The 26,038-nt window shown below is 40.9% G+C and overlaps 1 protein-coding gene across 3 annotated transcripts in view; it reads right to left on the bottom strand.

The window, feature by feature from the left end:
* Positions 1–26,038, bottom strand: part of STK39 (serine/threonine kinase 39) — a 382,860-nt gene that overhangs the window by 247,678 nt on the left and 109,144 nt on the right. For all 3 annotated transcript variants that reach the window (XR_005218895.1, XM_037850139.1, XM_037850140.1), the window contains exons 4-5: positions 23,443–23,584; positions 22,166–22,221 (exon numbers count right to left, since the gene is read on the bottom strand). Coding sequence is in view for 2 of the 3 variants with exons in the window: in XM_037850139.1 (XP_037706067.1) it covers positions 22,166–22,221; positions 23,443–23,584 (198 nt within the window). In the remaining variant the exon portion in view is untranslated. The remainder of the gene's footprint in view (positions 1–22,165; positions 22,222–23,442; positions 23,585–26,038) is intronic.

Raw genomic sequence — 26,038 nt, forward strand, 5'->3', positions numbered from 1 at the left:
TCTGATCATATCACTCTCTAATCAAAATCTCTCTTTCCCCAAGATACATGATGAATAGCAATGAAGCCCATTCCAGGCTAACACTCGCCCTGTATGTGGAAGCCAATAGGCTTCCAGTATTCTTTCCTGCTGCTTATAATGCTTATCCGCTTACCACATACATCCGCAAAGTACTGTAGCTTTGTTAACCAAATCGATGTTTCTCAAATTTTTTTTAATGTATAATTAAACCCAACCTTCATCTGCCAGATTTTCTGTTTGTTTTGTTTTTAAATTAAATAGGAGAAACTTTTTACTTTCTAGGAGACTTGCCTAGTCAGGATATCTTCAGACCTCTGGGCACCAAGAGCCAAGCCTGAGGGGAAAGGGGGAGGCTGTCCTCTCCCGCCCGCTGGGAGCCCCTGCAAATGTGGCAGGAGAGAGCTTGGTGCAGCACCCACTCAGGGGAGGCAGAGGGGACGCCTCCAGTCCTCCAGGTGGACGCCACACCTTTGGGCACCTGTGCCATGCGCAGAACTCAGCCCAACCGTGGGAAAGGAGCAGAGCCCAGAGCTCGGGGGCCAAGTCAGGATGTGGTAAGACCAAGGACAGAGGATGCCAACACTCACTGGACCGGTTTCCTTCTTGAAATAATGCCACTTTTACTCCTATGAGTGGTTTTCTATTACAATAGTGACATCACATCGCACCATGAATGTGAATATAACTATCAAGAGGTCAAATAGTGATGCACTTGATGTGATCATGTGGTCCCAGTTCACAGGCATATCATGGGGTCCTGATCATTTCTAGTGATTCTGCTACCAATGATCCCTGATACTAAGAGAGGAGTAGAAGCAGCAAGGGGAGGACACAGTGAGTACAAAGAAGTTGCATTTCCACTCTGAAGAGGGACTTCGGAATTCAATGGGCCTAAGTGCAGGTCCCTATTACACTCCCTTCTAATTTACTCGACTCCTTTGAGTAACAGTTTCCCAGCTATAAAATAGGAAACTTACAACACAGTAGGTTATCGATAACATTAGTCTTGGTAACACACACTGTTAGTTGCCTACCAACATCAATCCCCTTCTTCTTCTCCAGCAGAATCCCAATTTTGTCTGCCAGGCCTCAGAGGAATAATACTATTGGTCTAAGTCGATCATGGTGGTTTGTCCCTGTTCACCAGTAGATGGTCTGAGGGTCTGCCCTAGTCCCGGCCTATGAAACCTAGGGGATACTGAGCCCACTCTTTGGGAGAAATTTTCCTCCTGAATAAAAGAACCACACAAAAAGTCTCCTTTGCTCCCATCCCACCCCCTTCCTCTTTGGGGCACTGTCACATGAGGACATGAGGCTGGGAATGAGAGCAGCCCGTGAGGACAGGTGCCATCCAACACAGTGAAGATGCGAACAAAAGGTAGGAGAGTCTGTGAACTTCGTGATGTCCTCGGCCTCTGTACCAACTGTGCAACAGAATGTTCCAGACTTCTTGTAAGATGAAATAATTAGAAGTCTTTATTGTTTAATCTCCTGTCAGTCAAGTACTCTGCTATGTGTCCCCAAAGCCTTAACTCTCACAGTGCCCCTGTCTTTTTCCCAGTCCAGCCATGTTTATTTGTACTTCCTAACTGTTAAGGGTTAACCATTGCATCAGAGGCCAGTCACTGCAATCTCCAAAAGCACTGAGCAAAAAACAGCAAGAAAACAATTTAGCACACAGGCAATTTGGGATTTTTAAACAGCCCCAGTATTAATCACGCATTTAATGCCAGGGGCACAAATCAAAACACACAAATACACAGAAGTCTCAACGGGGGAAAAATCATACTGCAAGAAGAGTCTAATCCACTTTCTTACCAACAGTTCCTGTTTGGAGCTATACGTACATAAACCACCCACAAACAGAACAAAACACTTCTAGGAAAGTAAGAAAGAAAAGTATCTTCAGCATTCTAGTCCAGACCCTTACTACTCAAAGTGGAGTCCACAGAGCAGTATCACCAAGATCACCCGGGAGACTGTAAGAAATGCAGACTCTCGGGCCCCAACCAAGAACCACTGATTCAGAACCTGCATTGTAAGAAGGCCCCCAGCTGATTCAACACCCATTAAAGTTGGAGAAGCACAACTCCAGAGGACTGTTTTCCTAGAAAGTGCTACGGCATGATTCAGTATGATTCCAAGACCTCAGTGTACATACAGCCAACTCCTCAGCTTCCCACTTCCACCTTGAAGATGAAGAGGACCACAGAGTGGAAAGAGAGAAGCAGACGGGTATTTGTGTATGAACACTCACAAATTTTATGACACGGACAAGGGCAATACAGAACAGTCTAACCTGGCAATTCTCAATTGAGTCTGCAATGCAAGACAGGACAAAAAAATGCGCACACAGGACACATCTCTACAGGAATTGACTCAGATATCTACAAAATATTTTTTAATACATGAAAATAATTTATAATCACAACAAATATTAACAGTCCACCAATAATTCTTGCTCACTAGAGATGCCAAGATCCAAATGAGACAGGCCAGAGGTAAGCACAGATGTTTGTAACACTACTCCTTTCTCACTCATGCAAGCCTCTCAATGCAACTGTCTAAAGGTGATGTGATTATATTATTAGAGCGATAACCTTGAATATGATCATTTTTTAAGCAAGTCAGTAATTAATCTCTCGGTACCTTATCTACTATTAGTAACAATTACTCCTAACACCTCACTCTGGACTAGGACACACAATATGTCTGCTGGGGACTGAGGAGCCAGGCAAAACCAGAAAGAGTCCTCCAGATCTTCCCTCTATACCCGACCTCCTGTTCTCCCACCAAGCTCCTGGTGTTCAATTTTACTTATTCCTTCTTGCAAGCAAATGGCATCCAATGGCCTTGTCTGGTTCTCTAGGTTGAGGTCCCCACCCACTGCATGGAGTCCAAGGCATTCACTGTCAGAAATCCCAGTCCTGAAATATTTACTGAGGCTGGGCCCTGTGGTTTCACTTGTCATCTGCTCTGGACAAATCCAGGCTTCCCATCTGTTAATGAGACAGAGGCAGTCCTGACCTCCTCTTTGAAACATCAGAGGATGACAATTTCACAGCCTTTTCTGACAGCAAAATGAAAAAAGAAATCAGAAGGCACCATCTTTTTATTCCCTAAATGTAGAGTTGCACTTTTAAAGATTAAACACACACACACACACAAAGAAGCAAGCATTCTGGTGACTGGGGTCTCATGAGGGTAGACCTTGGAAACTGCCATCCACAGGCTTCCTTTAAATGCTATATTTTTACTTATAAGGAAGATGTTCTTAGCTCTTGTTTGCACTTTATATATAGAAATAACATCAATTCACAATAACATGTAAGTTATAAGAAAAACTCCACAAGAGGATTCTTTAATAACAGCTACAGAAGCTGCCACCCCCCTTCCCTCCAATTCTTTAACCATTCTCACAATGGTTAATGGGACAAAAGACAGAAGAATAAGTGGTAAAGTGGTAATCAATGTCAATTCATATGTGGTTCACAGTACAGTTGACTGATACAGCCAATTAGCTATCCTAGTGAAGGAGAACATCAGTTGAAGAAAATAGCAAACTGCAGATAATCTGCCTGTCTCTGCCAAAGCCACAGAACCCTTCCCCAAAGCAGGTGAATTTACAGTGAGTCATGGAGCCAGAGGCCACACCTGGCAGAGCAGCAGCAGAAAGGAGGACAGCTAGGAGGCTGCAGCAGTGCTCCCAGTCAGCTGGCCTGAAGGGACGAGACAAGAGTCAGCTTGCTCAAGTCCAACGATACACATGACCAAGACTTCACTAGTGGTCAACTTTCTATGGAACATGTAATTACAATGAAGACATGAAAACCACAGTTAATCCTGAAATCACAAATCCATTCCTCCCTAGCTCCCTGGTTGGAGTGGAGGTTTTCTTTTTCACTGATTTTTTTTAAGTTTTGCTTCTGAAAGCACTTGAAAGATTTTAAAGATGAATGGCGTTATAAGCAACACAACTACAGCATATTGTAAAAAAGATGGAGGTTTGGGGGTTCCACCAATAATAAGTCATAGCATAATCATTTTTTTAGCATTTCTGAGCATTTCATTTCTATTATATTCTTTGGTACCAGTTTTTAAAACTTGATTGTAATTATTGGGCACATGTAATGTTATGCTGGGTATTTATCTTTTAACCTGCTCAGATAAAAGTAACCACAGGACAAATACTTGAACTTAATCTCCCCTCCATGCTCAAGATCATCCTCTGATTTGAAGGCTTTAAAGTAGAACTGAGAATGACTTGAGTGACTGTGGCTAATGGAAGGCCACTCAAACATTCTGATACAAGGTAAGTCCTTAGAGAATGTCCTGTCAACCTTCCTTATTTTACACCTGAAGGAACTGAGCCCCAGGATAGCTGAACACCAGCCTCTCTCCCCACCAACAGAGTTAAGAGGCATATGTGGAAGGTGGGGGTAGGCACTGGGGAGGGGGGGTTGCCTAATGGAAAGGAAGTGAGCCAAGGGCTGAAAGTGAAGTCTGAGGAGATCTGAGAATTGTCTTTTTACAACCCTCAGTAAGACCTTAAATCAGCAACTTCTCAGTGGCCCTCAGTCCCCTCAGAAGCTGAATGCACAGACTTGTTGCAAGGAGAACACTACATAAATATATTATATGAGTATTGTTACTTCCCAAGCCAAAGACATGCTTCTGAAGTCAATGGAGATTCCTAGCTGGCCATATCCACAAGGACAGGCATAATCATCTTAGATCAAATATCAATAAATCTAAATTTCCAATGCAATATTCATATACCTGCAGGTGGTCTTTTTCAAACAAATGCTCACTCAAATGCTCTACATTAGAGCTTCCATGAAGCCAAAATGACACATCTGTAGACTTTAAAGAGATGATCCCTATGGGAGATAATTAAAATAGCATAATTCAAGTTGCCATAACTATTTAAACTATTTAAAGAAATTTTTTTCTTTATAGAGACATTGTGGGTTTACAGACAATCATGTATGTAAGATACAGGATTCTCATATACCATGCTATTAACATCTTGCACTGGTCTGAAACATTTGTTACAATTGAAGATAGCACATTTTTATAATTGTAGTATTAACTATAATCCATGGTTTAATTTAGGATTCACTATTTGTGTAGTGTACTTCCGTGGATTTTTAAAAAAATTTTATTCTGTTACCAGATATACAATCTAACATCTCCCCTTTTAATCACATTCAGATATATATTTCAGTGCCGTTAATTACATTCACAATGTGTGCCACCATCACCACCATCCATTACTAAAACACTTCCATCATTCTGAATAGGAATCCAGTACATTTTAGCCTTAACACTCCATTCTCTACCCCTGCCCCGTCCCCCAGTAACCTTTATTCTAGATTCCAACTCTATGAGCTTGCTTATTCTAATAATTTCATATCAGTGAGAATATACAATATTTGTCCTTTTGTGTCTGGCTTATTTCACTCAACAAGAAGGCTTCAAGGCTCATCCATGCTCTCACATGTATCAATCAGGACTTCATCCCTTTTCACAGCTGAATAATATTCCATTGTCTGTAAAGACATTTTATTTATCCATTCATCCGCTGATGGACATTTGGGTTGCCTATATCTTTTAGCAATTGTGAATAATGCTGCTATGAGCACTGCTGTCCAAATATCTATTCGCATCCCTGATTTCAATTCTTTGGTGTATATACCTAGTAGTGGGATTGCTGAGTCACGTGGTAGTTCTATACTTAGCTTTCTGAGGAATCACCAAATTGCCTTCCACAGTGGCTGCAACATCTTACACTGCCACCAGCAATGAAGGAGTGTTCCTATTTCTCCACATTCTGTCCAACACTTGTTACTTTCCATCTTTTCAAATAACAGTCATTCTAATGGGTGTGAAGTAGTATCTCACTGTGGTTTTGATTTGCATTTCCCTGGCAGCTAATGATGTTGAGCAGCTTTTCATCAGCTTTTTGGCCATTTGTGTATCTTCTCTGGAGAGATCTCTGTTGAAGACTTTTGCCATATTTAAGTTGAGTTGTATGTCTTTTTGTTAAGTTGAAGGCTTTCTTTATATATTCTGGATATTAAGCCTTTAGCAGATACGTGGTTTCCAAATATTTTCTCCCATTGTGAAGGCTGTCATTTTACTTTCACAATAAAGTACTCTGAGAAACAAAATTTTTAATTTTGATGGGGCCCCATTTATCTATTTTTTCTTTTGTTGGTTGCACTTAGAGGGTAAAGTCTAAGAAACCATCACCTAACACCAAGTCCTGAAAAGGCTTCCCGAAATTTTCTTCTAACAATTTGATAGTTCTGGCTCTTATATTTAGGTCTTTGATCCAATTTGAATTGATTTCTGTATAAGTTTTGAGGTAGAAGTTTTTTTTTTGTTTTGTTTTGTTTTGTTTTGCAAATAGAGATCTAGTTCTCCCAGCACTATTTGTTAAAGAGACTATTCTTTAACAAAGACTAATTGAATGGTCTTTGCCCCTGTGCTGGCTTGAATGCATTATGGCCCCCAGAAAAAGCCATATTCTTTGATGTACTCTTGTGTGGACAGACATATCAGTGTTGATTAGGTTGTAATGCTCCATGGAGATGTGTCCCATCCATCTGTGGGTGATGACTTTGGTTGCATAATTTCCATGGAGGTGTTGCCCCACCCATTCAGGGTTGGTCTAAATTAAATCACTGGAGCCATATAAATGAGCTGACAAACAGAAGGAACTCAGTGCAGCTGTGAGTGACATTTTGAAGAGGAGCTACAGCCAAGAGGGACACTTTGTAGAAAGCACAGGAGCTGCAGATGAGAGACAGTTTGAAGACGGACATTGAAAGCAGACTCTTGCTCCAGAGAAGCTAAGAGAGGCCAAACACCCCAAGAGCAACTGAGGGTGACATTTTGAAGAAGAGCTGCAGCCTAGAGAGGAACATCCTGGGAGAAAGCCATTTTGAAACCAGAACTTTGGAGCAGATGCCAGCCACGTGCCTTCCTGGCTAACAGAGGTTTTCCGGACACCATTGGCCATCCTCCAGTGAAGGTACTTGATTGCTGACGTGTTACCTTGGACACTTTATGGCCTTAAGAACTGTAACTGTGTAACCAGATAAACCCCCTTTTATAAAAGCCAGTCCATCTCTGGTGGTTTGCATTCCGACAGCATTAGCAAACTAGAACAGATTTTGGTACCAGAGAAGTGGGGTGCTGGTGCTGCTGTGTTTGCAAATACCAAACATGTTGGAGTGGCTTTTTAAATGGATAAGGGGAAGATTGTGGAAGAATTGTGGAGAGCTTGACGGAAAAGGCCTAAACTGCTTTGAAGAGATTGTTTACGGAAACATGGACTCTAAAGATACTTTTGATGAGGCCTTGAGCAGAAATGATGAATGTATTGTTGCAAACTGGCAACTCCAATGAAGATGTTCAATGAACTCAGGAAACGAACCGGCAACTTCGAAGAACTCCTCAGGAAATGAACTGGGATCTTCAACGAACGTGTTCGATGAACTCCTCAGGAAACAAACTGGCAATTTCGACGAACTCCTCAGGCAACACTTCACTGGGCAGCCGAAAAAAGAAGGTGGTCCTCTATCTGTGTCGCTTAAAAGTCTTCAACTGATTGATTGGATTAAATCCAGCCAACTGCATTCTCTCATCCTGGAAGACACACCCTTCCTTGAGTCATCAGTCACAGCTGCAGCCAATTGATGATTTAATAAACTAGCCTGTTGGTTTATTAACCAGTCACAAATGTCCTCACAGCAATGGTTAGGCCAGTGCTTGCTTGACCAGATAGCTGGGTACCATCACCTGACCAAGTTGACACATGAACCTAACCATCACAGCCCCCTTGTCAAAAATCCATTGGCCATACTCTCTCTCTAGCTAAGCCAACTTGGGAAGTGAAATCACTGCCCTCCCCACTACGTGGGATCAGACACCTGGAGGAGTGACTCTCCCTGGCAACGTGGAATATGACTCCTGGGGAGGAATGTAGACCCGGCATCGTGGGATGGAGAATATCTACTTGACCAAAAGGGAGATGTGAAAAGAAATGAAATAAGCTTCAGTGGCAGAGAGATTCCAAAAGGAGCAGAGAGGTCACTCTGGTGGGCACTCTTACGCACGATATAGACAACTCTTTTTAGGTTCTAATGAATTGGAATAGCTAGCAGTAAATACCTGAAACTATCAAACTATAACTCAGAACCCATGAATCTTGAAGACGATTGTACAAAAATGTAGCTTATGAGGGGTGACAATGTGATTCGGAAAGCCATATGGACAACACTCCCCTTTGTCTAGTTTATGGATGAATGAGTAGAAAAATGGGGGAAGGAAAAAAAAACAAAGGCACCCAGTATTCTTTTTTACTTTAATTGCCCTTTTTCACTTTAATTATTATTCTTGTTATTTTTGTGTGTGTGGTAATCAAGGTGTCAGGGATTGATTCTGGGGATAAATGCACAACTAATGTAATGGTACTGCGAACAACTGAATGTACGATTTGTTTTGTATGACTGCATGGTATGTGAATATATCTCAATAAAATGAATTGAAAAAAAAAATCCATTGGCCATAAATGTGAGGGTTGATTTCTGAGCTCTCAATTCCACTCCATTGTCTATATGTTTGTCTTGTACCAGTACCATGTACACACGTTTGATTACTGTCTAGGTCAGTTTGAAACAGTGGCTGCCCTCAGAGCCGGGACCCCAAGTCATCTGAATTCACTAATCTAAAGTTGTGATCAGTGTTTGGCCATGCCCACCCCTGGTCTTGGGGAAGGGGAGTTTTATGTCTCTTTCTGTCATTGGCAAACTAGCCAAGGACTGGACCTCATGGCAGCCTGCAGAGAAAGGGGGATGGGCACCGGTAGCCACTGCTGAGAGAGAGCAATTGACAGTTCTTTAACATAATGTATCAGCTCTTCCTCCTGCTCTTCCCTGGGTGTTGTTCAGTGTTCTTCTGGCCTCTGGAGTTTCAAAATAGTTGTTTCAGGCAGTTCCTGCCTGTTTACTAGTTGTTCTAGTGGAAGGATGGTCCTGGAGTTCCCTGCTCTGCCATCTTCCCACAATCCTCGTGCCCTAAGTATTTAAAGCAATGATTTACATCATTTCCACCAAGTTTTAAGAAGGATTAGTAGGGGCTAACAAAATCTTCAAAAACCTCCTGCAGACTTTTTAATCTGTGGGAAAAAAAACCTCACTTTTAAAATTCTTCACATTGAAGAGTCACTAAAATATGTAGAACATGCATTGAACTGTTTGCCCAGTAATCTTTTAATCTAAATTTACTAGATGGTCATATGTTCATTAACTCTTTCAATAAGTGTTTAATGAGCACTTTTATGGGCCATTTCTGGTTCTAAGTACCAGGATTATAGAACAGAAATCCCTGCCCTCATGGAACTGACCAATTTTCAAATTGGAAGTGGGGAGGGAGGTGGAAAGGAGGAAGGTAGATGCAGATAATAAACAAAATTACGAAGTTCAATATATAGCAGTGATTCTCAAATATTAGTTTGTATCCAAATCACTGGAGGATTTGTTAAAATACAGGTTGCTGAGCCCCTCCCCAGATTTCTGAATCAGCAGGTGGGGACAGAAGAATTTGCATTTCTATCAAGTTTCCAAGGTGATGCTGATGCCGCTGGTCCAGGACACTCTTGAGACCTACTGATATAGAGTACATCAGGAAGATACATATAAAAAAGAAAAATAGAGCAAGAAGGTGGAATAAGGGAGAGTAGGACAGGGGATTCACAACTTGCCAGGGGATGGCCATGGAAGCCTCACTAACATGACGTTTGAGCCAAGATCTGAAGGAGGTAAGCAAATGAGTACTCCAGATAGACAGAACAGCTGAATCAAAGGTCCTGAGGTGGGAACTTGCATGGCAGGCTCCAGGAGCAGCAAGGAGGCCAGTGTGACCCGAGAGGAGTGAGGGAGAAGAAGAAATAGAGATAAGGCTGATAAGCCAACAGAGGAACCAGATCACATAGGGCCTGGTGGGCCACTATAAGGATTCTGACCTTCCCTCTGAGATGAGAAGCCATTAGAGGGTTTAGAGCAGAGGCATGATGTAAGCTGACTTAGTTTAACAGCATCATTCCAGATATCTGTCATTAAATATCTGTCAACTAACCACTTTAGACACACTGAACCCAACACCTAATGTTTATCTTTTCACCAGGGAAGGAGCAGGTTATAACGGAGGAAGGTTTTGGGAAACAGAAAAATAAAGGGAAAAGGATCAAGAAAAAAAAAAAAAAATAGGTTGAAATGCTCTGCTTCCAGTCTAGAATCTCTTGTTTTTCCCAGGCCTCAGCTGCTTTGGGTAATACATAAATTTTATTTTAACAATGACAGTGCAGGTCCTTAAAAGAGGGAGGGAAAAAGTAAGGGAAGTAGGCAGGCTCATTCCCATCTGCCCCGTGTCCTCCTAGACACTCTTCCCTGAAGTTCAACCCTGTCAGCCATGCAGCTAAACGTGCACAGACAAGGAAAAATTCCAGCTGGGGGAGCAGAGCAAAGTGATTCTCCCCCACTGGCTTTACCCAGTAAGAATTCCTTAAGTTGCCTCTCAAATAACTGCTAGCAGCTGTTAGAGGATGCAAAGCAGCTTAAAAGCTCCCCCGATATTTCTCACCAACAGTGTACAGATGGAATGGAAAACTAAAGTTTCCAGAATTGATTGCATTTCTGGTTCGTGCTAAAGGTTTCACCAAATGTTACCATTTGTCAAGATCCTAAAATTCAGAGAGCCACACTAATTTCATTTATTTAGTTAAACCACAAAAGAATTAATATATAATTTTGGCATAATTGGTTAAACTATAATTTGCACTACTATAAATTTCTCCTGAGACTCAAAAGAAATATTTTGGCTCATTTGAAAGGACTTTATACCCCCACAAGATTTTAATGTGCATTTGTACTCTATTTTCCTGGGGTGCCCAATGTCTCTTAATTTTTGTTCTCTAACTCAGTCTGCCTTAATTTTATTAATCCTTTCATTGCTAGGTGGCTAAGGCAGAGCTTGCCCAAAATCAGAGCTGAAAAATGTTCATTAGAAAACTATTTTCAGCCTTAAAAATATGCAGTAGGATACATACCTCAATATTTAAAACATCTCCATCCCTCTCTGTGTTAAGCCAATACACTGTTACTTACTGGACCCTCCAGCTATGCCTAACATGCACCTTCTGCCACTGAAAGCACATGCACTTGCACAGTCCAGAGACAGGATGGTGAACACGCCTCGTTTCAGATCTCACTGACCGAACGTTCACAAGCACCTGCCATGGGCCAGGCACTCTGGGGATATTCAGATGAACAACACAGAGTATCTGCTTTTCTGTGTGTACAGTCTGAGGGAAGAGGGGAAAGGAGAGAACCATTTCAGTAGAGTATAGGGTAACAAGCTACCCAGTCGGGGTGTGTACAGGGTGCTTTCAAATCAACCGAATAAAGTGCTTAACCCAACAAGGGTGGCAGTAGGGGAGGAAAGAACCAGAAATGGTTCTTGAGGAACGAATGACTGACTTGAATCCTCAAAGAGAAGTTAGCCAGGGAAAGAAGGGATATCACTGAGGAGGAGTGAAACAGAACTGTAAGCATTTCAAATAAAGCAGAAAGAGAATGGGAAATGAGGCAGGACCTTCATATGCCATCTTAGGGAGTCAGGGATTTACTCCATCAGCAACACTTAGTTTAAACTTTATCCAAAGGAATGATAGGGTCAGATATGCATTGCACATTTTTCACTCTAGTAATGTTGGGGAAACTCATGGGGTAAAGAAGGGGGAAGACCTAAATGATAAGACAGGAGGTCAGATGAAGTACCTAGAGCCTCTCCTCACTAGGTACCTCCATGGGACATCTCAACACTCTAAATAAGTAAATGCCGCCACCTCCCCTCACCCCCACATTTCAATACAGAAATAATATGAGCTAGTTAATTGTAAAGTAGAATGTGTTTTAAATCCTCTAACCCTCTAGTTTTTTCCCATTATACACATGTGGAATGAGGCCCAGAGAGGTTAAACAACTTTATCCTGGGGCTGGAAGGGACAGCACCACTGAACCATGGCAATCTGGTGTGAGAACCCAAACTTTAGGCCAAGGTGCTCATAACTATGATGACATCATCATTTTCTGATGCAGATGTCTCAGGGCCTTTCAGAGCTCCCGGATACAAGTAAGAGACTGCCTCAGATGCACGCCAAGAACCTCTACGACCTTGCTCAAGGCAACAATCTCTCTTCTCTACAACTTTTTTTTTTTTTTTTTGCCATCAAACTGCACTTTATCAGGGCAAAGAGTATGGGAGAACCGAACAGCTACAGGTTTAAAGATGCAACGACCTTGCACACTTTCCACTGGCTGCTTGAGCATGGTATCTGAGCACTGAAAGCAAGACTGGTTGCAGGTTTTCCTGGCAGAAGCTTCAGCCACAGAAGTTTCAGTGTTCAAGATGCAGACAGAAGCTGAAAGCATACTTAAGGCTCCCTCCCAGAAAAAGGAGATGCTACCCAAGGTCTTTCCATTGTGCCTTAGAGAGTAAAATCCCTAGAGCATAAGCCTGATTTGGATGGGCTCAGATACATCGAAAGGTGTAACGATAACTTTCTGGAGTTGTAGATTGCCTTAGTTCGCTATCCAATTTAATTTTTCTGTCACTTTAGATAGAAATTTAAGATAGAAATTCATATTTGCTCTCATACGCACAATCCTAAAACACCAAAAGTAAGTGGAAATGATCGTGAGATCTACCTTATATAATACAATAGTGTATTTCTAGAAGGCCCTACAGGAATCAAATGTTTTGAAGTCAATGCTTCATAGTACATTAAGAATGGTCACTACTTAAAGAATTCCAAAATAAATATATTTGAAGTGACCATCCCAAAGTGATCTGTTTTATATGTATTATATGGTGTGTGTTTTTTTTTTGTTGTTTTTTGTTTTTTTTGCTTAGAATAGTGACTCTCAATTCCAGACAAACAGGCTTAGTCACTCACCAGGCAAAGTTCCAAGCTCTTCCTGACAATATGACAGAGCATCAAATTAGAAAATAAAACTATGCTGATGGAAGAGCATGAATTTCAAACGGCCACTCTTCCTTCTAACACATATTGTAGCAAAAGCTATTACATTTACCATGACGTTTTATTCAACTTTCAAAGTTCATTATCAGGAAGTCATACACATAGTTTCTCTAATGCAAAGAAGATGTAATATGTAATAAAGCATTTTCTTTTAAAATCAGCGTAGGCAATTGTTCTGGTCTGCTAGAGCTGCCATTATGCAAAATACCAGAAATGGATTGGCTTTTATAAAGATTTATTCAGGTACAAATTAAAAGTTCTAAGGCCATAAAAGTGTCCAAATCAAGGCATCAACAAGAGGATACCTTCACTGAAGAACAGCGGATGGCATCCGGAAAATCTCTGTTAGCTGGGAAGGCACATGGTTTGCATCTTTTGCTCCAGGGTTCTGGTTTCAAAATGGCTTTCTCCAAAATGTCTCTAGGCTGGTCCTCTCTTAGTTTCTCCGGAGCAAACTTTGGGCTAGCATCTCCAAACATCTCCAAGTGTCAACGTTAGAGTCAGCTCCTAGCTTCTCTCCAAAATGTCCCTCTCAGCTGCTCTGAGCTCCTTCTGTCTGTGAGCTCTCTTATAGGATTCAAGTGATTTAATTAAGACCCACCCAAAATGGATGGGGCCCACATCTCCATGGAAATTATTTAATCAAAGGTCTTGCCCACAGTTGATTGAGTCACATCTTCATGGAACCAATCAAAAGATTAATGTCTGCCTTCACAAGATTGCATTCAAGAACATGGCTTTTGGGAGGTATAATATATCCAAACTGGCACAGCAATCTTCAGGGCTTAATTCACTATACAAAACCTGAAGCTTTCCAGACTGGTAGGAGTGCAGAAACACTACCAAGCAATGTAACTCTACACCAAATAACACCTATGATGTTGGCTTCTCCTTATCCCCTAAAATCTCACTGTGTTGCTCAGTGTTTCAACTTGGAGTAGCAAGAAGGAGGAAGATGCTGAATATGTTCCCTGGTTCAAAATGGAATGGGCCATTATAGAACAGATTACGGAAAAGATTATTTTTGTTTGCAAAATGATTGCTACTAGTGTTCTAACCAAAACTGAGATCATCTAAATTCAGATTTTGGGTCCTCCCCCTGGAATCCCCACAGATGTCAATTCACAGGCTCTGGAGCCAGACTGCCAATATCTGAATTAACACTTCTTGTACCTGTGACCTGGGAAATTTAGTTACCCACTCTGTACCTTAATTTGTCATCTATAAAATGGGCTCCATAATATTATCTTCTCCATGGGCTTGTGGTGAGGACTGAATGAGTAAAAACGTGTTCAGCACCTGAAACTTGGCCTGGCATGTAAGAAGTTCTTGATAGATGTTAATTACTGACTGGCCCAGAGCCAACAGAAAATTTATGTAATTTCCATAGAATTTGTACTGTTCTAAATAAAACCAAGCATATTAGCCTTTTTCAACCCACTTGTTAACTGCACAATATGGCTAGGGTTTCTTGTGGTCTTGACCAGCCCTTTAATCTTCCCTTTTCTGATAAAACATTCTGAGAAAGGGATTTTACAATTGTTTCAGCTTCTCAGCTGCTGAAACAAATGCCATAAAGCGGGTTGGCTTAAACAGTGAGAATTTATTGGCTTACAGTTTTGAGGCTAGAAGTCCAAAATCGAGGTGTTAGCAAGGTGATGCTTTCACCCTGACGACTGTGGCGTTCTGGGGCTGGCTTCCTGTGATCCTTGGTCTTTGGCTGTTTTGTCACATGGCAATGCACATGGCGGCATCTTCCACTTTCTCTCCTGGCTTCTGTGGACTTCCAGCTTCTGGCTGCCCCCCGTAGCTTCTCTCTCTGTGTCCAAATTCCTTAGCTCATAAAGACTTCAGCCATACTGGAATTAGCGCCACCCTCATTAAGTTCGGGCACACCTTAACTACTAACATCTTCAAATGTCCTATATACAAATGGGTTCACACCCACAGGACTGGGGATTGGGACCTGTTAATGCCTTTTGTGGGGGACAGGATTCAATCTCCCATTGTCAGCCTGCTGGACCACAAAAAAGACATGTTCTTCCCACAGGCAAAATACATTCAATCCATCACATTCAATGGACCTGTGAAACCTAGAAAACGAATTATCTACTTCAAATATATAATGGTGGGAAAAGCATAGGATAGACATTCGCATCCCAGAAGGGAGAAACTGGAAGGAAAATAAGGGTCACAGGTCCCAATCAAGCCCAAAACTCAACAGGGCAAACCCCATTATATTTCAAGGTCTGAGAGCCATTAATGGATTGATATTTTGTCCTCTGGGCCTGATGGAGCAGCAGCCCCACTCCTTCCACGGCTTGTGCAGTGACCATGTTCTCCCCAGACAGGGGATTGTAGGCCCCACCCTCTCTGAGCAACAAGATGGTGGCCAGGCTCCCTGCAAATGCTGGGCACAGGCCCCACCATCTGATCACTGGGGTGGCAGCACACCCCCTGAACAATGGAGAACAAGGCCAGCCCCCTCCAAGCACCAAGGCAGATGGCCCGGGTGAGCCTGCTCTCTTGGCCTCAGATCTCTTTGATGCAGACCTCAGCTTCCATGGCTCTGCCCCTGAAAATGAAGTCCTTCTTCCTTCAGTTCATTCCCTTTGTCCATTTCAGCCGTTGCTTCTGTTCACACAAATTTCACAAAATCCTTGTTGGCTTTGTGTGCCGTTCCAGGGGCCCAACTATAACAGAACTCTCCACAGATCCTCTCTGGATAACTGCATTTCCACTCTTGCTTCCAGTGAAATGGCTCACTGTATCCACAAGTCATACGCTTATTCTCCTTAACAAAGGGCCATTCAGCTCAACACTTGCACAGAGCCGAGTTCTCTGGAGACTCACTTCCCGGAAGCTCAGGGAGGTCCCTGATCAAGCATCCACTTCTGGCCCTAGTCTCAGAGCACACTGTCTGGGTAGTCTCAGAATTTTCCAAACCATCAATTTCTGGTTCCGTTGTTTTTAAGAGTCTGATTCTGAGCTTATCCCCTTCCTCTCACATTTCACCATAATCTGCAAGGAGAAAACAGATGGCACCTTTGACAGTTAGGTTGGAAACCTCCTCAGCTAAATATCCAAGTTCATCACTTTCAAGTTCTGCCTTCCTTCCAACGTCAGGACAAAATTTCACCAAGTTCTCTACCACTTTATAACACGAATCACCTTCTAAGGCCTCACCAGAGTTACCTTTAGCACTATATTTCTACCAACATTCTGTTTATGACATCGAGGAGGTACTCTCTAAATGATACAAACCTTCTCCACAGCTCTCACTCATTTTTGAGCCATCACCATTCCTCCAGCCTCTACCCATTACCCAATCCCAATGCCATTTCCACATTTTTAGATACCTATAATAGTACCAACCCAGTTTCCAGAACCAAAAACTGTTTTCGTTTCCTAGCTGCTAAAACAAATACCAAACATTGGGGTGGCTTAACAGGAACGTACTGGCTCACGGTTTCAGAGGCCAGAAGGCCTCCTTCCTCCGGGGTTGGTATATTCTGACTGGCCCGCAATCTTAGGGTTCCTTGGGTTTTCCGTCACATGGCAATGCACATGGCAGTGTCTTCTTTCTCTCCTGGGTTCCGCTGACTTTCAGCTTCTGGCTGCTCCCACTAGGCTTCTCTTTCTCTACCCAATTTCCTTTGCTCATAAGGAATTCAGCCATATTGGGTAAAGATCGACCATCATTCAGTGTGGGCTCACCTTACCTACTAACATCGCAAAATCTAATCTACAAATGGGTTCACGCCCAAAGGAACAGGGGTTAAGACCTGAACATGACTTTTGTGAGGACATGATTCAATCTCCAACATAAATCGATAGAAGAGGGAGTGATATTTTAATTAAAAATCATGATGCTATTAAAATAGCAAAAATATCCTTTTAATTTTAAAATAGTGCTCATAATAACACTTTCAAGATTTATACGTGTGTGTGTGTGTGTGTGTGTGTGTGTAACATGCAAACAAACATAAACTTCTCTACTTAACTTTTATTTCCAAAACAGGGCATAGGGGGTATAAAGAAGTAAAGGAAAAAGGGCAAAAGCAGTCTAGTTGAAAGTAAGATATCATTTATGATGTGGCAACATACAGTACGTGGCAACAAAAAGAGACAGTCCAGCTCCTGTGGTTGCTGTGAATCTCTGCCCTCTACTCGTCTACCCCTCTCTCCTACTTCATCCAACAAAAACTCCAGCAAAGGACCCAAAGGCTCCTGGTCCCAGTTTTTGTCCTGTCAGTGACCGAGGGCCTAATCAAGCAAATCAAACTCCTATAAAATACGGACAGAAGTACCAACTACTTGTTTCAAAGAAATACTGAAAAGTTTTTAAGGCAATAACCTATTTTTACTATTGAAACTAAAATATTTTACATTGTAAATACTACATGAACTCAATTGTGTGCTCAGATCAGAGAATATGCAGAAAATTAGATATGAATTCTAAAAAGCTATAGTTCCAGAGATGTAGAAACTGTAAATTTGAATGTCTGTTAATCTACCATTAAACATCTGGGAACTGGCCAACCCAGTTTGTGTTATTACAAAAGCATGAAGTCACAAAGAAAGGATGCCAAGAAGACCCCGGAATGGCTGTAACACAAAATCTGCACCACATGCAAGGCCTTCTCTGCCCACTTCACACATTCCACAGTCCCTTGGTGGCTTTCCAAACGTGACCCCCAAGGTGTAACATCAACCACCTACTGAGTCACACAAAACACAACCACCTAGGGAGAGCAAAATACCCAAAGACCTGAGAGGGAAAGAAAAAGTCAGGAAACCTCACCTGGGGGATCCAAGCTTCAACAAAGAAAAGGATAGTGTGTTCTACAAGGCCCAGCAAAGGAGCTCAGATCATTCCTCCAACAACAAGGGACGGGGTGACTGGCAGGGCTCCAGGCGGCAGAATAAGGCTGAGGTGGACATGCTTTCTCGTTTCAAGGACACTTCACTGTTTTTTTGACTCTCTTAGTGAGAAATGGTCATTTCCTTATAAAACAGAGAAAATTAGCTCTGCTTTCTTATCAGCTTAGAGCAAGATTAATGACAAGTTAAGTTCCAAGTTCCATAATTACTATTACCTTTTTGTAACTTATAAATCCGCTCAGAGCAGAACCTCCTGAAAGACCAATCTGAGGTAGTGCAGGGGAGAGTCGCTGTGATCCTGCTGATCTAGTAACACTCAGAGAGTGGAAACATTCGCAGCAGCCAGTGTTGATCATATTTACTCCCTGCCTACCGTGTGCCACTGTTACAATCACAGGACATGAGTAGCCTCACTTGATTTCACACACACGCATACGCACCACACAAAGATGACACAGGTTATCTTTTCTATCCCCCTTTTATAAGGTAAGGAACATATTTTAAAGAGGTTCCATAACTTGTCCATGGTCCCAGAGCTGGTAAGAGGTAGCCTGGGAATTTGAACCAAGCCAGTGGATCCCAGAGCCTGTGCTCGTAAACAACTAAACAGCTCTGGGACTGGGTGGTTTGAGATTTTTGCCCACAATTTTTTTCAGCTGTCACCTCTTGAGTTGAAGTGCTTTTCTGAAACTGCCCTCGCCTGTGGGATAAGGGCCACTGCCTAGAATGAGGCCAAGACATGCATACATAAGGCACTTACTTAAACAGCTCAGGAACACTAGCAACAATGGTGACTCTGCTAATAAGGCCCACCAAAGCAGACGGAGGAGACAGATGAGACCAGAATGGCAAAAAGTGATAAGTTTTGAATTACTGAAGACAGGGTGGTATATATACACGAGGTTAATCCTACTCTTCTCTCTATGTTGGGCTATGTTTGAAATTATCATAATAAAAGATTTTAAAATGGCTTTGACTTATTGGGGGTTTATTATATTAATTGAGTTTTCTTTTTTTCGTATTAGGTCATTCATTTACATGGTTCAAAACTCAAAATGCTGTAAAACAGATACACTAATTAGTCTCACTTCCAGTGTTTGCACAAATATATAAAGATATTCTTATTTCTCCCCTTTTCTTTCACAAAAGGTGACATGTTATACACACTGTTTTCCACCTTATATTTATTCAGTTAACCATGTAGCCTGGCCATTTTCTCACATCAGTGTACACAGAATTTCTCACTCTCCTTTAGTTGGTGGGTATTCTACAACGTGGATACCTGCTATCACAAACATAGCTCAATAAATAACCTTATACATATGTCACTCCAGACACACACAAGGATATCTGGAGGATAAATTCCTAGCTAATGTTTAACAATCAGCTGTCACTCAAAAAAGAAAAAAAAAAAAAAGGGCCCTGGTTGTAGTATCTGCTGATTGCCATGGTGTAAATACTCCCAACATGGCTAATTTCAAGCAAATGATGTCATTAAAGGCAGAATGGAAAAGAGATGCACCCAATTGGTTTCTGCAGGTTGGCTCCAACACCCCACTCAGTTGCTGGATCAAAGGGTAAATGCATCTGTAGTTCTGATGGACTTTACCAGATTCTTCCCCATTGGGGATATAATATTTCGCACTACTACCAATAATGTGTGAAAAGGCCTTTTTCCCCAAGGCCTCATCAACAGAATGTTGACAAACTTTAGATTTCTGAGAATGCTATCTCAATATAGTTTAATCTGCATTTTTCTGTTTCCAAGTGAAGTTGAGCACCTTTTCATAAGTTTAAAGGACTACTTTTATTTCCTTCTCAGTTAACTCTCTATTCCTCTCCATCTCCCATTTTGTTGGTTGGACTAGGCATTTTACACATTTATTTATTTATCACAACAGCCCTATAAAAGCAGGGTAGATTCAGGTTTCATGGGGCATGCAGCTTATACAATTTTGGGGGCCCTCTTGAAAACAAGGAATATAAAGTTAGTTATAAGCATGAGCATTTATTTAGAATTTTAAAAAATCATATAAATTCACTGGAGCCTTAGAGATGCAGGCTTTCTTCTAGGATCTTTTTAAACGGTTTCACAAAAATGCTTACAAAGAAAAATAAACTGGCTTCCCCTCTCCCCCTAGAACATTCTGCAACAACCAGAAACACATTGCCCTCACAGGGGCCTGATGCTTAAGCTTCAACAGCTGCAAAGGAACTCTGTCTCTGCCTGAAAGGGAGGCATTATCACTGCCATCTCACCGCAGGGGAAACTGAGGCTTAAAGAGGCAGTACTTGCCAGAGCTGCACAGTGCAAACATGACTCTGGCCTGTCTGGTTCCAAAGCCTTTGTGTTTTACTGACACACAGGGTGCCTCCTCTATTTGAGTGATCTCAAACCAACTATAATATTTGAGTAACTCTATAATTTCAAAGACAAGGACTAATAAAAGATACCACTTTCATCATTAGTTCTCCAGAGAAGAAACATTTGACTTGAATCAAATTCCCAATTTCTCTTTTGTACTTTCAAGACATCTCTTCTTTCCTTTAAAAAATAAATAAATAGACGTCCCTGTATGTGCACTAATGACATACAGAGGGTTTGGTCACTGTCTTGATTGTCATACAGGCCAGAGCATCATTTAACAAGCTCTTTGACACCCAGAGAGGAGGCAAACATTCAGATAGCGAGATGACTCAAAACTTGTCTTTCATGGTGGTGGTTTGTGGTCCGCTGAACTCCTGCATTTCTAATAAAAACAAGAGCTCCTCAGACTCATCTGTAGACAAGACTGGGACCAAGGACTACAATCAGCTTTGGCCTCATAATTTATTTATGTGAATAAATATGTGACGACCCTAAACCTGTGCTAGAAGATAGGATTCTCCCACCCCAACTCAAAAATAAACAGATTAGGATGATTAAACATTTGGGGCAAACTTCAGCATTATTCAACAACAGAAGTGAAATCAGTGATTCTGACTGATGTTGCTAGGAAGTGTTGCTAGTATTTAAAGGCTGAAAGTGAGAAGGGAAACATCTTGCGATGTGAGGGACGATTCAGTACAAGGAAGGACTGTCCTGCCAAAAAAGGCAAAAGCATCTCCACCAAGAAACAGTGATGGCTAAAAGGATCACGGCGACAGACCTTTGTGGATATGGAGTAAAACAAGAGTTAATATGGATGTGGCTACATTTCACCCCAGGCCTTTGAGGTTACTCTAAGACCAATAACAAAATGAGAGGTTTCCAGCAGGGAAAGCGCTGGCTGATGTATTCATTCAAAAAGTGCATCCACAAGCCTATTGACTAGCGGGGGGAAGAAAAAAAAAAGGCTATGCTGGGTCAGATTTAAGAGGAAAATGAGCCCTAGATTTTAAGAGTTCCCAATTCTTTCAGCCATCTTTTCAGAATTAAAAGGCTTTTATTGGAATAGCTAAAAGGAAATACCTGAAACCGCTGAAATGCAACCCAGTAGCCTGGACGACTGCATAACTATGTAGCTTACACAGTGTGACTGTGTGATTGTGAAAACCTTGTGGCTCACACTCCCTTTATCCAGGGTATGGAAAGATGAGTAGAAAAATGGGGACAAAAATTAAATGAATAATAGGGAGGGCTGGGATGTTTTGGGTGTTCTTTTTAACTTGTATTTTTTTTTATTTTTAATTTTTTGTGTGTGTGTGTAATGAAAATGTTCAAAAATTGATCGTGGTGATGAATGCATGACTATATGATGGTACTGTGAAAAACTGTGCACTGTGGATGACTGTAGGGTATGAGACTATATCTCAATAAAACTGAATTTTAAAAAAAGTGATTCTCTTGCAGTTATATAACTATCACCGTTATTCAATCTGAAATGTATAAAACACAATAAAATTGAAAGTAAAATTGTTCTTTATCAAAATGCTAGGTACTAAAATAGCAGTATTTATAGGATGATCTAACAAGGATTCATCAAAACAGTAGGAAATAGGTTGTGCCTCAGACCCCAACATTCTGTAAATATGTGCTGTGTAAAACCAGGCAGCCCAGATGCATTCTTAAAACAGATTACAGGCATTTATTCATTTCTTAGGAACAATTCCACATTTTTTGAGACCGTAATACTTCTATAACCAAATAAGAATCTTTAACAGTTTTACCTGCTATTTGTACCGACCCATCCTCACCCAGAAGAATATTACCGGCTTTCAAATCTCTATTAAAAAAAGGAAAAAAGAAAAATTAATTGTCGAGTATAGACATTATGTTGCATCAAATCACTCAGAAAGATTAAAAAATATATCATATAATGAAACTTTGACATAATATTTTATAAATAATAAAATCATATCACAGGTTTTAAAAGTTACAAGGGTACACGGTGATTTTATAGTTTAATTATGGGGATGACTGGGATTTCAGTAACAAATACTTTATGCTAAATCATTACCTAGATTTAATTAAACCACTAGAGAGTAGATTATTTTATATTACAGAGTTAGAGATTGTCCATAAACTCACAATACTGTCATTTTATCAAGAATTAAAGCCCAGTCTATATAAGGATGTTCTACTTCCACTCACATTTGTCTCTGGGTGAAATTCCAACGTAATCCCATCACCATCTCAAACAATGCATTTGATCAGTCTCTCCTCCAGTACTCCCCAGAGTTCTGGGGAGATACTGACTGAATACTAATTATAATATCATATGTTTCAGTGTATTATATTCTTTACTCTATAGACGCCGTGCTAAGTAGTGTTAACAGTTAATAAAGAAAAATGACAACTTACAAGTTTGATGTCTATTTAAGTAACAATTTCTTCTAATTATTGAAAAAAATAACAGAGACCATTTAAATGTACAGCTCGCTCACAGTTCTGTGTGGGGAAATTACATTAGTATTATCACTGGCAAATGGTTATCACACAAAACTGTTCCTAAGAGTCCAAGTTACATTAAGCCACTCAAATATCAGGCACTCATATTTTATGCTGTTTGGTAATTTAAAAAACTAGGATTTTATGTTACAAAAGAGGATTAGTGCTTCCTCCATCCCTCTCACTATCATGTCAAATAATGTAATGTTTGGAACATTCATGCCTGTAATAGAAAGTCAGACATGCTATCGAGTACAACTGAGTACATTTCAAGAGTAGTACGTTAACTGATATTTTTAATGCATTCACTCCCTTTTTTTATATTCTGCTATTATTTCAGTAAAAGCAGATAAAGCAATCCCAAAGATACCAATACAATTAAACATAATTTAGTCTCCTACTTCTTTTGTTGAGAACTTTTTCCCCGTCTATTTAACCTACCTAAGCTAGAAATAATGGCCATGCCTATTTGCAGCTAGTGTTTCCTTGATATTCTTTACACACTAAGACAAAGCACACAAACAGCTGAATTTAAATACCTCCTCAGAGGTCATACCTGTGGATCTGACCGTTTCTGTGTAGGTAGTCTAAGCCTTCCAAAACCTCTTTAAGAATTGTTGCTATTATTGCCTCTTCCAGAACTCCGTTCTTGTGTTCTCCTCGGTTGACAATGTATTTTATGATATCCAACATTGAACCTAAGTGGACAGACGGAAGAATTGAAAAAGAAATTTTATAAGCACCTTCATTTACCTTTTCAGAATAGGGCTTCACTATTTGGAAAATTAAACGGGAACACAAAAGTATGTTTTTTGTTTGCTTATTTAACTCAAATATTCCCAAGGCATAGTATGGCAGCCACGTGACCTGAAACACTAAGTCCACGTCTGCATGAGGGTCAGGGACCCAGAAAAGTTTGGGCCACCTCAGGGTTAGTCCCTTTTCCTTAGACATATGATTGGCTACAGAATCAAGAGAGAGTCTAATATGTCTGAACTGGGGGGAAAAAAAAAAAAAAAACAGGAGTTAAGAATCCAGGAGAAGAGCCAGAAGAAACAGCAGTGAACGGCTGAGAGAGAAACACAGCTCTTCCTTAACACCTAAACCACAGAGGCAGGGGGCAGAGGGGCAAGTATGTTGCCTCTAGATCTCTGCTTATAACCAGAAGATCCCTTTCTGTGACTTGAGGCAATCTTTATTCTCATTCACCTGATGATTGTAATAGTGACTTTTATAATAAAGAAATACATATCCAATACTTTGTTACTATAAACAGATCAGTATCCTTGGCTTTGTGAATTCATGTTTCAACACATATTAATATTCCAAACCTCCAGGTCATTTTAAAAACTATAATTACATAGGAGTTCAACATTTGTGAAGAGTTAACAAATGGTGCTCTATGATTAAGAGGATAGTGTTTCACCATCAGATATATAACTGTCCCAGATGAACCGCCCACCCCTCATTAAGAGATCTGATGTGATAAAATATTATGAAGAAAATTAACACATATTTTCCTCCTTAAGAGAGAAACAAAACATCTGTTTATTCACTGACTCTTGGATTGTGGATCACGTAAAACACAATAATTCCAAAAACATTTTTTTTTAATTTTATAAGGATATACCATACCAGGCACGCCTACATTTCTGGCCTGCTGAAAGAAGATCGAGCAAGAGTCCCCATCTGCCCACGTTCCTCGTGCCTGTGGCAACCTGTTTAAAAGCTGTTCCTTTTACCTAAAGCCGAGGGAGATTAAACTGGACTCTTGAATTCAAAAGACAATGAAATTTTCTATCAGGTCCTCAGAAAAGGGAATGGGGATATTCTGAAGTTTACAAAAGTAAAAGGTTAATTGGGATAAAAACAGAGAGAAGAGGTAAAATCCTCAATTTGAATGGAGTATTTAGGGCTCCTTCAGGGTCTGGATGGCCAGAATGTCTCGTTTCCTTGGAGCCAGTGAAAGCTCACAAGAAGATCCTCTTGTTGGCTGAGAGCAGACCTCCATAGAGACCAGCAGTGCCCACACTCGATGCTGCAGGACATGCTGGCAGGCTGCCTTTCTCTCTTTTCCTTTCCTTTTCAACTTTCCCTTTTTAATTAAAAACCCAAATAGGCACTCAAGGAAACAATGACTAACAGGATTGATGAAGACTGGGAACAGAACAGAACAAAGCTCTCCCAGGCACCCCACTGAGACCTGCACAAACAGACCCAAGCCAATTACAGTGCGTTCCTCATCTCATCACTGGGCCTTTGCTTGATCTCAGATAGACTCTTAAAACAAAACAAAAAAAAAAAGAAAAGAAAAAGTTAAAGATGACTCTCTTATTCAGCCTGGAATTGGGTTTGCAGATAAAAACGGGCTCTATAGCATATAAATTCTGCTACTCCAGTTTTGGCTCTATCCACGCACGACAAAATGTTCTCCTTGCCTGGAAAGATCCTCTGCCCCTAAGCCATACTGCGTGTCTCAGAAAGACAGACAGGAAGTGACACCCTAGAGAAGGAACACACCAGAGATGGGGATATGCTGGCTGTTACTAAGGAAATCACTTGGGCTTTCTGCGCTTCAGTTTTTGGTTCTATAAAATGAAGGTGATAATACTTGTAGCGTAGGCACAGTTTTTAAGTCAGCAGGTCCTAAAATCACAAATTCCAGCATTAACAGCTACTGTTTGTGTGACCCTGGGCAATTTGCTAACTCCCTTGGGTTTTGGTGCAGTTTCTGAGAAATGGGATGGTGACACCTACTATTTCAAGGTTGTTGTCAGGATTTAATGAGATATGGTAAGTAAATTGCTCCAAACAGGATATAGCCAGAGAGTAAGTGTTGGATAAAGTTAATGGTTACCCTACCATTTCCTATCTTACAGTGAAGTTGAAAGATTAAAAGAAATAAATTACAGGTTTGTGAATGTACCTTGTAAATTAAACTGTTGATGGCTTTTATAACTTCGGTGATCTTGTACTAGAGAGGGAAGTGTTTTTCCCTTTCCAAAAGCAAAAACAAGTTGAAAATAGTGCTGTTTCTAATCAACATCATGCACAAATAATTTTGCATGCATTTCTCTCCATTTCAGCTGTTAACAACATTTATTGAGCTCCCACTGGATGCCAGGTACAGTGAATTAGAATTGCATTAGATG

Source organism: Choloepus didactylus, chromosome 9 (assembly GCF_015220235.1).
Source record: "Choloepus didactylus isolate mChoDid1 chromosome 9, mChoDid1.pri, whole genome shotgun sequence".
Lineage (NCBI taxonomy): Eukaryota > Metazoa > Chordata > Mammalia > Pilosa > Megalonychidae > Choloepus > Choloepus didactylus.